The sequence below is a fragment of the Cyprinus carpio genome, chromosome B7 (assembly GCF_018340385.1).
Source record: "Cyprinus carpio isolate SPL01 chromosome B7, ASM1834038v1, whole genome shotgun sequence".
Classification (NCBI taxonomy): domain Eukaryota; kingdom Metazoa; phylum Chordata; class Actinopteri; order Cypriniformes; family Cyprinidae; genus Cyprinus; species Cyprinus carpio.
The window spans coordinates 27,998,716-28,012,248 of record NC_056603.1 but is presented as its reverse complement, the minus strand read 5'-3'; the positions used below and the strand labels follow the sequence as shown (position 1 = coordinate 28,012,248).

At 35.1% G+C, this 13,533-nt stretch overlaps 1 protein-coding gene across 6 annotated transcripts in view; it reads left to right on the top strand.

The window, feature by feature from the left end:
* mtss1lb (MTSS I-BAR domain containing 2b) overlaps positions 1–13,533 on the top strand; it is a 62,411-nt gene that overhangs the window by 2,759 nt on the left and 46,119 nt on the right. For all 6 annotated transcript variants that reach the window (XM_042728159.1, XM_042728161.1, XM_042728160.1 and 3 more), the window contains exons 2-3: positions 11,320–11,381; positions 11,484–11,557. In XM_042728159.1, the coding sequence (XP_042584093.1) occupies positions 11,320–11,381; positions 11,484–11,557 (136 nt within the window). The remainder of the gene's footprint in view (positions 1–11,319; positions 11,382–11,483; positions 11,558–13,533) is intronic.

Sequence of the window (13,533 nt, the reverse complement as noted above, 5' to 3'; positions counted from 1 at the left end):
CGCTCTAGATCTCATTCTGCCTGGCTACTGAATCTGAGCTATGCCTTTAGTAATCCTTTGAATGTTTGTCTGGAGATAGAACTGGGATCATGGTATAATGAGGGTTTTTTTTTGGCTTTGAGTGCTTTTTTTAATATATATATATATATATATATATATATATATATATATATATATATATATATATACATATATATATGAGAATATGAATTGTCATGAATTATGGCATATAATGCATGCTTAAAAATATAAAGGTAAATGTTATACTGTTATAATGAGCCTTAAAGCAACTATTCTGTCAATCAAGGCAAATTATGAGAATTTTATGTATAATTTAATACAAATATTAATGAATGTGTGTATGTAAAATACATATAAGTAAATATATTTTAATGTAAATGTTTAAAATGTCATCCCTACTGTAGAATGGTATTAAACACAGTATCATTTGACATGTGGCAGAAATGGGATAGCAGTTTGAATTTTCACTATTTTCTCTTTCAGAAATAAAAGGAACAGTGCTCCTGTGATGCATATATGTCTACTGTTGGCCATTATTAGTGGACAAATAACACAAACTAGAAGAGTCCACACAACTGAAAGTGCCTATAATTGAAGAAACAGCTGTAAATGTTTTTTGCTGGTAACCAAATTTAGGTTAACCAAAATCATTTTCTTGTCCTGTCCTAAGGCTTATTCACACCAAGTACAAAAACTGTAATGAAAACTTTAACTATAAAGTTTTTCTAAATAATTTTTCAGATTTTTTGAGAGTAGGAAAGTCCACACCACAACTATAACAGTAACAGCAATGAGGAACAACATTGTTGGAACCACATTCAAAATGATTTTTCTAGCTAATGAATGATAAAGGCATTGACTGCTATTTAGAACCCACCCCATTTAAAGAGCTTGATCATTTAAAATGGCAGATGACATAGTTGCTGTAATCTTATAATAGACAGAATGTTATTTTGCGTTGGTGTAGATGCTAATATAATTATAGTAATTGTTCTGTTGTTAGGGTTAGGTCTGTTTTGGTCAAGCAGTTAAGCTGAGAATCCTCAAGTCCACTCATTATTTATCTCTTTATTTCTTAATTGGGGAAAGCCCTGAGATGAGCATGTGTATTCTGCCATGCAAAGGCAAAAGACCGTAACTTTGATTTTTGTCAAAAATGAGTTATTGATATTTTTGGGACATTCAAAACATCCTTTATCATGTATAAGTATCTTGAGTCAATTTTGTTGTTTTTTCGAGAAAATAATGGGTTGTCTCAACTGTAACTTCGAAAAGCCCCAGAGAAACCAAGGCAGAACACCATAACACAGTTACCACTCTTTCACTTTGTTTGGAATGCTTAAAATGAGTTACGGCATTCTGACTTTGTTTAGCCGCTAGTCAATATGAAGTTACGGTGCAGGTTTTGTGTTATACGGTGTTCTGCCTTTGTTTTACTGTCCATTAAAGTCTGCCGCATTTTAATTACGGTGTAGACAAACAAATTAGATAGATCGCGTTCTACCAGACAGCTTCATAAAACAAAGCACTGTAAAGACTAGATACCTTGGCAACATTACGTAATCATGAATAATCTTTAAAGATATTTTTTTTCTTTTTGTAATGTAGATTATTCACCAGGCTGTCACTTCTAGTTGGATGCGTGTGGACTCGAATGTCATAGCTAGCATGATCAATCATAAATCAGTAGCCTACTAACAGATCGCAATTAAATACATATCCAACCTTTTCTTGTAACCAGATAAAATCAATCCATGGCGATGAACGTAATCAGAGAAGTTTAATCCACAAGCATTCAGAGCATTATTCCCACTTGTCGGCGTTCACATGAACCCACAAGTTGCTCTTTTAGGTTAAGCTATTTCATACAAGTCAATATAAAAGCAATTATGCTGTCTAGCATTCTTTTACGTAACTGAGCATAGCAAATAAATTGGTATCCACTCATGTTTAACTTTTAGTCTGCTTGTTACGGTCAAAAAAACAACAACAAAAAACATTAATAGTCACATTACTATATGCAATAGCCTATTTGAGACAGTCCATAATCTCTAGATTTTATACAGGTGTTACTATAACGATTTTGTAAATGGTGATCAGCAACCGAATATTGATAATTTGAAAGTTACTGGCTTTTGCCTTGGTGTGACTTCTCAGATTTTGCAGACAATGCAAAGGCAGAGTACATTAATTTCAAAGTAGGGGTTAAAATCAAGTTTGAGTTTACAATTTTTTTATGTAGATAATTATCATTACTAAAACATCTCATTGTTAAATTTCCAGTTTCCTACCTATTATTAATTTGGCTGGACAAGTAAAAAACTTTAAAGTCGTTTTCCTCAGTTTCACACTCTAGCGAGTTAAGGTCTTTTGCCTTTGTAGGGCAGTATTCACCAGCCTCTTGTTAAGCTCGTTAAAGATGAATCAAGTTGCTTTGGATGGAGGAATTTTCTTGGCAATGTTCCAGGAATACTCAGTGCATCTTTGTTTGGCCTGTCAAACTCATCTCATCTCTTATGTCTGCTGACATGAGGAAAATCTCCCAAAGCTTGATGATGGGTAAGCACTGAAATATGTGTCAAATGAACATTTTACTGCTCAGGTTCAAAGTGGGGAGCTTTGCTGTTGGGAATACTGTCATATGAGCCCAGTGGCCTCTTGGTAGGGCATCAGATTTGGAGCTGAGGATTGTGGGTTTGAGCCCCATCTGGGTTGCCTTATAAGCTCAGCTGATCCTGCAGCTGAATGTGTATCAATCTAAACTGCATTTCATTTTTAAAGCCCCTTCTTTCACACATGGTGCAGCCTAATGGATAAGGATCAGGGGTGTTAACAGAAAGGTTTAAATGCAGTGTCAATTAAGGGACAGTAGAGGCACATGTTGCTCTTAAGACCCGTTCTTGACATTAGAAATACATTTAAATGGCTCTGAACAGAAAGTGGCCTTTAAAACAAGGTGTTCAAGGATCCTCAGAGATGGTTCCCTGTAAGTCTTTTATTCAGCAAGAATGCATTAAATGATCAAAAGTGAGAGTAAAAACATTTATAATGTTACAGAATTTTTTAATTTTATTTCACAGTACCAAATCAGCATACCATAATGATTTCAGTTGACATGGCTGCTTCAAAAATTCAACTTTGCCATAACAGGAATAAATTACATTTAAAATATATGAAAATAGAAGACAGTTATTTTAAATGTTAATAATATTTCACAATCTCTGTGATCAAAGAAATGCAGCCTTGCACAAAAGAGATTTCTTTTAAATATATTATAAATGCAATAAATTCTGGATTCCTTGTTGTTCAAAAGTTTGAAAACCACTGTTTTTAAAGAAAGTTAGTGAATTTGCTTGAAAGAGTTTAGATATACTTCATTGTGTTTCTCACTAGCTCTAGCCAGAGAGACAGATTTTGTTCCACACACAGATACCTGTTCCTTTCAGCTTGATGACAACCTTGTTATTAAAGTAGCACCATTTCTCTGACTGGTAGTCAATCACAGTAACCTCCCTTCCTTTTAAATTACACACAGCTTCAGGATATACAACATCTAGTATCTAGAGTAGCTTCTGTCATATGGATTTCAATCAGACTAAGTACCCTTACTGAATGTGAGGAAGGAAAACAACAAACAGATTTGAGTTTGGTTGGTTGATTGGGTGTGTAAGAATAATAAAGATATACAGCGGGTAAAATAAGTATTAAACACATCACCATTTTTCTCAGTAAATATATTTTTAATGGTGCTGTTGACATGAAATTCACCAGATGTTGGTAACAACCCCAGTAATCCATACGGAGAAAGAAAAAAAAAACATTCAGAAATTAAGTCATTGAAAAAGTATTGAACTACTGAAATTTATTTAATACTTTGTACAAAAACCTTTGCTGGTAATGACAGCTTCATGACGTCTCCTGTATGGAGAAAATGCTGCATGCATTGCTCAGGTGTGATTTTAGCCCACAGAGTCTACAAATCTTGAAGGTTCTGTGGCCGTCTTCTATGAACTCTGATCTTTAGTTCTTATTTTCTATTGGATTCAAGTCAGGTGATTGGCCGGGCCATTCTAGCAGCTTTATTTTCTTTCTCTGAAACCAATCGGGAGTTTCTAGGCTGTGTTTGGGATCATTGTCTTGCTGGAATGTCCATCCTTATTTCATCTTCATCATCCTGGTACTGTAGGTGTTGGGACTGAACTAGCTAATATTAATTGTATTAATACTGGATTAATAGGATTGCTTTCTAATTAGTGATAGATTTCAGCTGGTGTCTTGGCTTTCCATGCCTTTTTGCACCTCCCTTTCTTCATGTGTTATACTTTTCCCCTGTGTCATTCCATTTTATTACACAGAACTTAATTTCTTAACTTATTTGTTTTGCTTTCTTTGTATATATGGATTACTTGGGTTGTTACCGACATCTGGTGAAAATTTCATGTCAACAGCACCTTTAGAAATATATTTAGTAAGAAAAATGGTGACGCATTCAATACTTATTTTACCCGCTGTATGTTTATATACCGTACACTCAAATCAGTCTCTGTCAGTGCCTAACAGCTTTCAACCTTATGTTCTGTTATTATCAGGAAGCAAAAAAAGGAATGGAAATTACAGATGGTTGCACATTAGAAAAGAATTTGTGGCGCCAAATGGAAGGAAAGGGAAATGAAAATGAGCAGTTCAAGGAAAGACACATTTATATTAGAGAATAGATGAGAAAGAGAGATAGAGAGAGAAAATAAGAGCTTGCATAGTGCTCATGTTAAGTGATTCCCATTATTCATTAGAGCATGGCTTCCGTCTGCTGTGGTAAATGTCAGAAACAGAGATGATTTGCCTCAATCTTTCATTCATTCATTCATTCATTCATTTATTCATTCATTCATTCATTCGTTCATTCGCACCAAAGACTCCTGTGTACTGTAGTGAGGGTCTGACAGCTTTGAACACACTGGCAGTTTCTGTCCTCTGCCCACAAAGGCACAAAGCCAATCATTGCCGCTTCAAAGGAGCCCAGCGGAAGCAGGACAGCCAATCACGTTTCACCGCTTCCACCAACCCCTTGATGTCTGTTCTCCAAATACGTGCATTCCTCCATTCCCCCATTCATCCCTTTATCCGCTGGTTGTAGAGGTGACAGCGGAGCAGAGATTGTCTTATCAAGAGCATATCAAGGTCTCCGAGGTTCTGTCACAGAGCCCTCATTAGTTATAGCTGAGGAAAAAAAAAAACTAATTCAAATAGAGCATATCCCGTTCAGCTGAAAAGCCATCCAAGTGTTATAATTTGTTTGTATTGGAATGTTAGCATAAGTAAGCTGCTTTGCTCATAAATTATGAAGCATACAATCTCACTGTTCAATCTGACAACAATTTACTTCCTGTCTGCCAGTGTAATTCAAGCTTGGTGATTTGCCAGAGAGTCAGAGACATGATGCTCAGCAGACAATCTGTTAGCAATATCATTTCATTTTGTGCAACTCTTTAACCCCATAAACATCTTTGTTATTATTAACTTTGCAGTGTTTCATGAATCTGTGAGAACTCAACATCCACATTGAGAGTGGGGAATATTACAGATAACCAGCTAAATATTTAAAAATAGTAGAAAATTAAATATTCATCGCCTACATTTAACCTTCACAACTCACATAGTGATAATGAAGATATTAACAAAGAGGCCCACTTAAGAACTTCTTAATGAGCTACTGATCAGGGCACAGTCCTCATGGATCACTCATTACGGTCATGTGACTCTTTCCAGTATGAATCTCTGATTTAATTAAAGTTATATGACTCTTATCTTTTAGACTCTGTAGCTCTCAACAAAAGTCTATCGTTTTTCACTGTTGTAAGAAGTAAGCTACACCTCTAGAGTTATGTTAAAACACAGTTCTAGTAATAAGATCTTAAGAACAAATTAAGCTTCAAGAGAAATTAATCATACAGTACCGTGTACCAAATACATGAGCTTGGACATAGTAATGAAATGAAAAGACTGACAACAGACTTCAGATGCAAAAGTGATACTCTAGATAAGTATATGAATTATAATATAAAATCCATTATTGCTTAATGGCTGGAGCTATTGTTCGCCATTTGAATTGATTCACTTGTAGAAAATGAATTAGTCTAATGCAGCGCTGCTTTTGTCTTCCGCAATCACCAGCGAAAGCAGTGGGGAAGAAAAGAGGAATTAAACAAGCAGTGAGCTATTCATTTTCAGAGCAAAAATGAAAATGAGTCAGTTGAACTTTGACAGAATGTGTCTTTAAGCTCTGAGGCAGTGGCTCCTCGTGGGATTACATTAGCAAAAGCGATGCCAGAGACGGCTTCCTTTGTTAAGCCAGATCAATAGCAGGGAAATCAGTCTTCTCTGGTGATTTCATAGACATGTATTGGTCTCTAGATCTAAACTCTTTAGTCTCATGTGTCACTTCTGTAGTCTGGTTTTCTGGATATACTACGTAGCAGATATAATGTAGTTTTGAAGTTGAGGAGTTAGTGGATTTGCTTAAGGACCATTGACAATGATGGAGCTCAAATTGAGCAAGGAGTATTTCTCTGAACACATTGAGCTGACCTTTGAAAGGGCCATCATCATAAACAACTGAATTCAATCCCTTACCTCATTATCAAGGCACAAGGTTTTTTTGCCCTGTACACCTCTACAACAGAATCAGGGATAATGGCTGAGAGATGTATTTAAGGCCAATGAGAGTAAACAATGCAGTGGCTGATCAATACAGATGTTGATTTATCTGCCATGAGCAATATGATTCTCTAGAATCATAATCTGATTTAATTGAACCAGAGCATCCAAGGACCTGTTCTACCCTAGTGAAAAATAAATATACTAAAATGTATTTGAAATACATTTATTTTTATATTACATGTATACATTAAAAACACATTTACATATTATGTACTTAATAAGAATGCTCTGCAATTGTACTTTTGGTATATTAAACTGGTATACTTAAAGTCTGCTTAATTGGAACAACCTATTTTATACTTAATGCACTTTAATTGTGTAGAAGTAGTGCTAGGTTCAACTAAAGATATACTGAAGTATATTTGATTGTGCTGAAGTGGAACTATTGCAAGTATATTTCAGCTACACATTAAATAACTTGCTTTTAAAGACAGATATTATTAAAAAAAAAAAATCATACAATCCTCATCAACAGTGACATTAAAACACATTTTAGGCTTAATGTTAAGAAATGTTCATTGCACGCAAGTAGCACTCCAAATAAAGTTTAATTCTAATTTTTATATCAGTAAGTCTCGAGCGATATGTCAGTAAATATGTTAATAGATTTGAACTATACTTGGTATGTAATAAATGTATTTTAAATATATTGCTTTTTTTTACTTGGGTACATGCACAGCCAAGTTGTTTTGGAAGGTGTGTTACTTTTTGTTTTGTCCACAACTGTGCAATTTAGTTTTTGAACGTTTATGAATTACGTTTATTAACCTTTATAAAATCATCAATTCACAATAAATCTGTTAAACTTACTTACTTACTTAAATACTTTTTTTGATGGTTACTTGATGCTTTACTTGATTATATTTTTTTTTATTTTGTTTACTTTTTTTACTGAAAATAATTTTCATAAGGTTTTTAAAAACTATACAGTATGTATCCAACATGAATATAGCCATTAGGTACTTGGCACATGCATTCGATTTTTTAAATATTTTTCCCTTTTTTTTTTTCTTTCTCTTGCCTACTTGTCATTGACCCAAATGCTAAATCCTTCAGCAGCTGCCAGCTGTGGTAATGTTGGCAGATTTTGTAGTATCACTTTATTGCGCTGTTACTTATGGAATTCATGAAATGGCTTAAGCTTTTATCATCTGCCAGGATTCCGGCTGTGTTTTTTTTGTTTTTTTTTTGGCCTTATTAAAATTCACCTTTAATGCCGTTTTTCCACTTGGTTTGGCAAAACCGAAAATAGCCTGCTTCCTTTACAGGGCCCATCTGAGCATGTTTCATCTCAAATGGTGGGGAGAGGTACTTATCCAATTGTTTGTGGATCACTTGGCAAGTCAAGCAAGAGATTGAATAAAGAAAGGGATAGAAAGATGGGAAATAACTTTAGTGAAAATGAGCCAGCCAACAATATTTGCATAACTGGAATCGTTGCTGGCCTGCTATTGGATTAGCCTAGAGAATATGCTAATGTCCGGGGATGGATGATGGAGACGGGTCTTGTGGCTTATCACTCTCCTACATGCCCCGCGAAGATGATGAACCTCAGTCCCGTGCAGCAGATTAGAGCACTTCAAACAGTGCAGGGGTCCCCAGAGAGTAACGTGTTCAGATTTCAGAGCAAATTAGCAGACATCAAACAAGCAGGACGAGATGCTGGATCAAAGGAGTGACGCTCACCATCTTTGTCAGCGTAGCAGCTTTTGTAGTGTCACCAGTGACTGTGCCCCTCTGTGCTTGTCCTACACTATTCTTTCTTTCTTTCTTTCTTTCTTTCTTTCTTTCTCTTTCTCTTTCTCTTTCTCTTTCTCTTTCTCTTTCTTTTTCTTTTTCTTTCTTTCTTTCTTTCTTTTTCTTGTTTCAAAGACAGTTTTATATTTTAATTCTAGCACAAACAAAAATATCTGATTTTTAACGCACAACTTTTAATCTAGTTGAATTTAAGCTAATTCAAAAAAAGAGTTATTGTGGTTACAGTAGTGTGATGAGTGGGGGGGGGGGGGGGGGGGCGAGAGTCGTGGGAACGGAGCGAGGCCGGTGGAGTGATTGGGAAATGAGCGACACCTGCTCCACTCACCGGTCTCGAGTCCCACGGAGGAGATCGGGAGGATACAAAAGAGGAGCGACGACAGTGAAGGACGAGAGAGGACCAGGCCTGGGCTTTATTTTGTGGTTTGGTTTTTGTTTGTGCGCGGCAGTCGACCGTGAGGGGCTGTCGCGCTGTTTTATGGTTATTTTGGTTATAAAAGTTTTATTTGAATGTTCGCCCGTTCCCGCCTCCTTCTTCCCGTAATTATGGAGTTTTATATTGTTACAAGTAGCAACATTTTAGGTTTTATGGATTAAACTTAAATTTACAGTAAGGAAATACTAATATATGGAAGTGTCATATACACAATTACAAAGCACCATCATAAAAAAAAACCTTAACAAAAATTGCGTATATTTAGAATTCAGGGGGGTCATTTTTTACAGTTCATTTATTTTTTCCTTAATTACACGTAACATATGAATTTTGCCAAGACCTTTTTGCCAAATTTTGGGGGTAAAATAACAGTACTCTTGACATCCCATGCTATGATAAAAAATGAAATTAATACTAAAGAGAGGCTGCTTGTTTATTTCAGTGGGGTTTCTACAACTTCATATTTCTTTATTCCTCATCCAGATATCAGACACTCCTACCTTAGTAAAATTTTTGATATCTTGATTCGGTCTGATTAAGTAAATAAAATAACTGTCATTCTGCATTAAATATAGTAACTCTGACATCATGTATGAAATGAATCCCATCCAAACATCACTTTAGGCTATGCATTTTGCTGGTCCCCATGTGTGTGTCAGTCCCTTTTCTCTGTATCTCAAAATCATTCTTGCTTCTTTTGACTGTGGGGCAAGGTGAGAGATGGCACAGGGGGGTATTTGGGTAATGTGTGGGTGTAAGAGGAAGGGGAGGGGTCTTTTTCCAGTTGCTGAGCACAATCTTGACCTCCAGCTATTCTCTGAAGTGCAGACACACAGCAGTCTAAATCTGCCCTGCTCAAAGCTCAACTGAGCTTAGCGGTCTTAAGACGCTAACAAAGACAGCTGTGGCCAGAAGCTGCTTCACCAGCAGTGACACAGGTACATGGAGATACTGTAAACAGAGCTGGAAGTGGAGATGCCACAGTGATAGTGAGATCACAATATATCATTTAAATTAAATGACTAAATTTCAGTCTGCAATTGAACAATTTTAGAAGAAAATTGAATAGTAGAAAAAATTATTTTGAGAGAGAAAAACACCATTATGGCTTAGGATGACAGTCACAAGATTGTGTGTACTAGTCGTCATGCTTGTTAGTTTCTGCTCGGCTACTGTTGTAAAGCAGACTTCACACAGAATACTTCGTCTGCTGCGTTTCCGTGGCAACTGGGCAGAAATCTACATGCCTCGTCCCCTTATCACCGGACGACACTCCTATTCCTGCCCCAGGACAAACCACATCCCCCCAAATTATTGTATCCATATAGACACACACATTATGTATGTAAAGGCCCACATGACTACAATTTTTTTTTTTTTCTCTCTCTAGCTAACATCCTGCTGCAATGATTACACATACTTGATTAAATCCACATTGACCTTTATTTTTATTCTCATTGATGGCAGGGTTTTAAAAAGTACATACATTTGCTTTTATTAAGATATTGATGGCACAATGACATATATAATTTTGAAAGAAATTAATATTTTTATTCAGCAAGGAGACAGGCATTAAAGACATTTATCAAGTTACAAAAGGTCTCTATTTAAAATAAGTGCTGCTCTTTCTTTTATAAAAATAATATATAAAAACGTATCACAGTTTTAACAAAAAATATCAATCAGCACTGGTTTTCAACTGGTTTGAATCATATTAGAATGATTTCTGAAGGATCATGTGACATTAAAGACTGGAGTAATGACCCTAGTGAAAAAGAAATGTATTTATTTACATACATTTATTTCATACTGAGTATAGTTCAAATCTGTTAACATGACACGTAACAAAATGACACGTTGACCAACAGTATGTTATAAGTAGCTGAAATAACACAAATGTTAGGGCATGTCAAAACATCTCAAGGGCCCCAAAATCAGAGGGTTAAAGTGCATCAAGTACAAAATTAGTTGTTCCAATTTAGAAGACTTTTAGTATACCAGTTTAGTATATAATTAAAAATTGGGTATTTTTATTAAGTACATAAATATGTAAATATATTTGTATAATACTTATTGTGCAATACATGTATTTCAAATACATTTTAGTATATTTATTTTTCACCATGGGATGCTGAAAATTCAGCTTTGTCATCACAGACATAAAATACATTTAAAAATATATTAAAATAGAAAACGGTTATTTTAAATTGCAATAATATTTAATAATATTACTGTTTTACATCACATAAAAAAATTGTACTGCCTCGAAATTTTGTACATTGGTGTACGAACAATGCACTGAACCTTAAAAAAGACACATTTAGTGCTTTGAATCATACTTACACAAAGTGCACATTCACAACTCACCTTGTGTCTTTGTTCTTTTGTAGTGTTCATATCCTGTCTGGGAAGACTTCAGCGCCAAGGCCACCAAGCTGCACTCTCAACTCCGGTAAGTTCAGTCTCCGGCTCACATCCGCACCTGTCATGTGAGGAGGGTTTTACTGAATGCTGAGAAAAGACATTGTCATCAATTTACCTCATTGCTTTTCAGAACCACGGTTTTAGCAGCAGTGGCATTTCTGGATGCCTTTCAGAAGGTGGCAGACATGGCGACCAACACAAGAGGTAGGCATGTGTGAGAGCGTGTGTGTGTGTGTGTGTGTGTGTGTGTGTGTGATTGAGTGGGTTTACTTTCTGTCCAGCATGCAGGGATATGTATATCTCATTATGAAGGACATGCATTGGATAAAACACTACTGGAGAGAGAATGATTACTGTAGACGCTGAGTGTCCAAAACCAAGGATTATAGAAGGTACAGAGCCAGACCCTCTTGATTTAATGCTCGCATGTGTGTGAGGATGTCTTTGTGTTAATGTTCCTATTCGTTATATTCGTTCAGGAAATAATTAAACAGCTATATTATTCATCTACATCTCTAGTGAGTTTTGAACAGTCTGTTCACATTGCAGAAGTAAGCGGATGTTGTAAATCCTTGACAATAATGGATAAATGAGAGGGAACAAAGACGTGCCTCATAGCTGTTGAGAGGCTTGCTGGGGTTTTTTGGTTATTTATGGCATGGCGCTTTAGTAATGATTTGACAGAGTCAAGATCTTCAAGGAGAATCGACTGACGAAAATAATGTTGTTTGGAAATAAACCAGCAGTCTCATTATGATTATATTACTGTATTGGGCTTTTTTTCTCTTCATCTGGGGATTTTGATTATTATTTTTTTTTCATTTCATCTCATCTTGTGGCCTGCCTGAGGTAAAGAGTGTGTTTGAAGGAGTATGATGATCTGTGTTATTATGGGTTCATGTGGGCATGTTGTGTTTTTAATGAGCTGACGGAGCTGGGAGCCTTCCTCTGTGCATTGTAAAAGCAGTGAAGATCTCATCCGACCCCAACTGTGACTCATAGGCGGCTGTTTTAGATGGAGATTTTTGGGGTATAAAAAAACAAAGGGAAGCTTGAACAGAGAGTGAGAACAATTAACAAAAGGAACATGAAAAAGTCACAAAGCTTTAAGAAAATGAGACAGCATATTTTATTACAACAATTATTTTATTTTATTTTATTTTATTTTATTTTATTTTATTTTATTTTATTTTATTTTATTTTATTTTATTTTATTTTATTTTATTTTATTTTATTTTATTTTATTTTATTTTATTATTCATGTGTACAACCATGACCTATGTTATACTGTTTTGCAATATTTTATTCATTATATTTAAGTTATTGTGGCAAACAATTTCACAACTGTGGAATCAATATAATTGTTTAAGCTAAAATATATTTTTAATATAAAATTTATGTTTTTTTTTTGTTTTTTTTTATTGCTATTAATGACAATTATTAGATTTAGAATTCAGTCCTTAAAGAACAAACATAGATTAGTTTCCTTTTTTTTTGTCTCATACAGTGGTCAGAATTGTTCATTGTTCTCAAGCTTTTAATTTTCTCTTAGTGTGAATTAAATTTATACACTGCTAAATTGTTGCAGTGTTCTCTTTTCAATCTATTTTATAAAAATAATAGTCATAAATTCTTAAAATGTGTCTTGAATATAAATGTGTTTGTATTCCAAATGCACATTCTTTTTGACTAATTTTAAGCATTAATTACACAAAATGTATAATTTTATTTCTTAAATATTTATTAAATCATATATCTGGTCAATTCACATCACTGTTGTTCATTGTTGTCTCATTGCTCTGACCAGTTAATTACAGTTTGTATAAATTATAGATGACATGTAGTTATGTAGTGTCTTGGATGTAGGTCAGATGCTGCAACACACTCACTTTTTTCTTTAACACGTTTTAGTAATTTGATATGCAAGCCTTTGGGTCAAATTTGATTTTCTATGTTGTGATTTAGATATGCATCAGCCAAAGCCCACATCCAGCCTTTGGCTCAGAATAGACTGAGACTGACTGTGGCTGAAAGGATGACAACAGCTTTCACAGGTTTACATTTCAGAATGATATGAGCAAAATTTTATGTTTCATCAGCCAATAGAAAGGGGATTAGCATAACATGGAGTAGATAAAAGTGGAGTAGATAACCTGGGGCTTGAGCTCGTGGCACAGGTC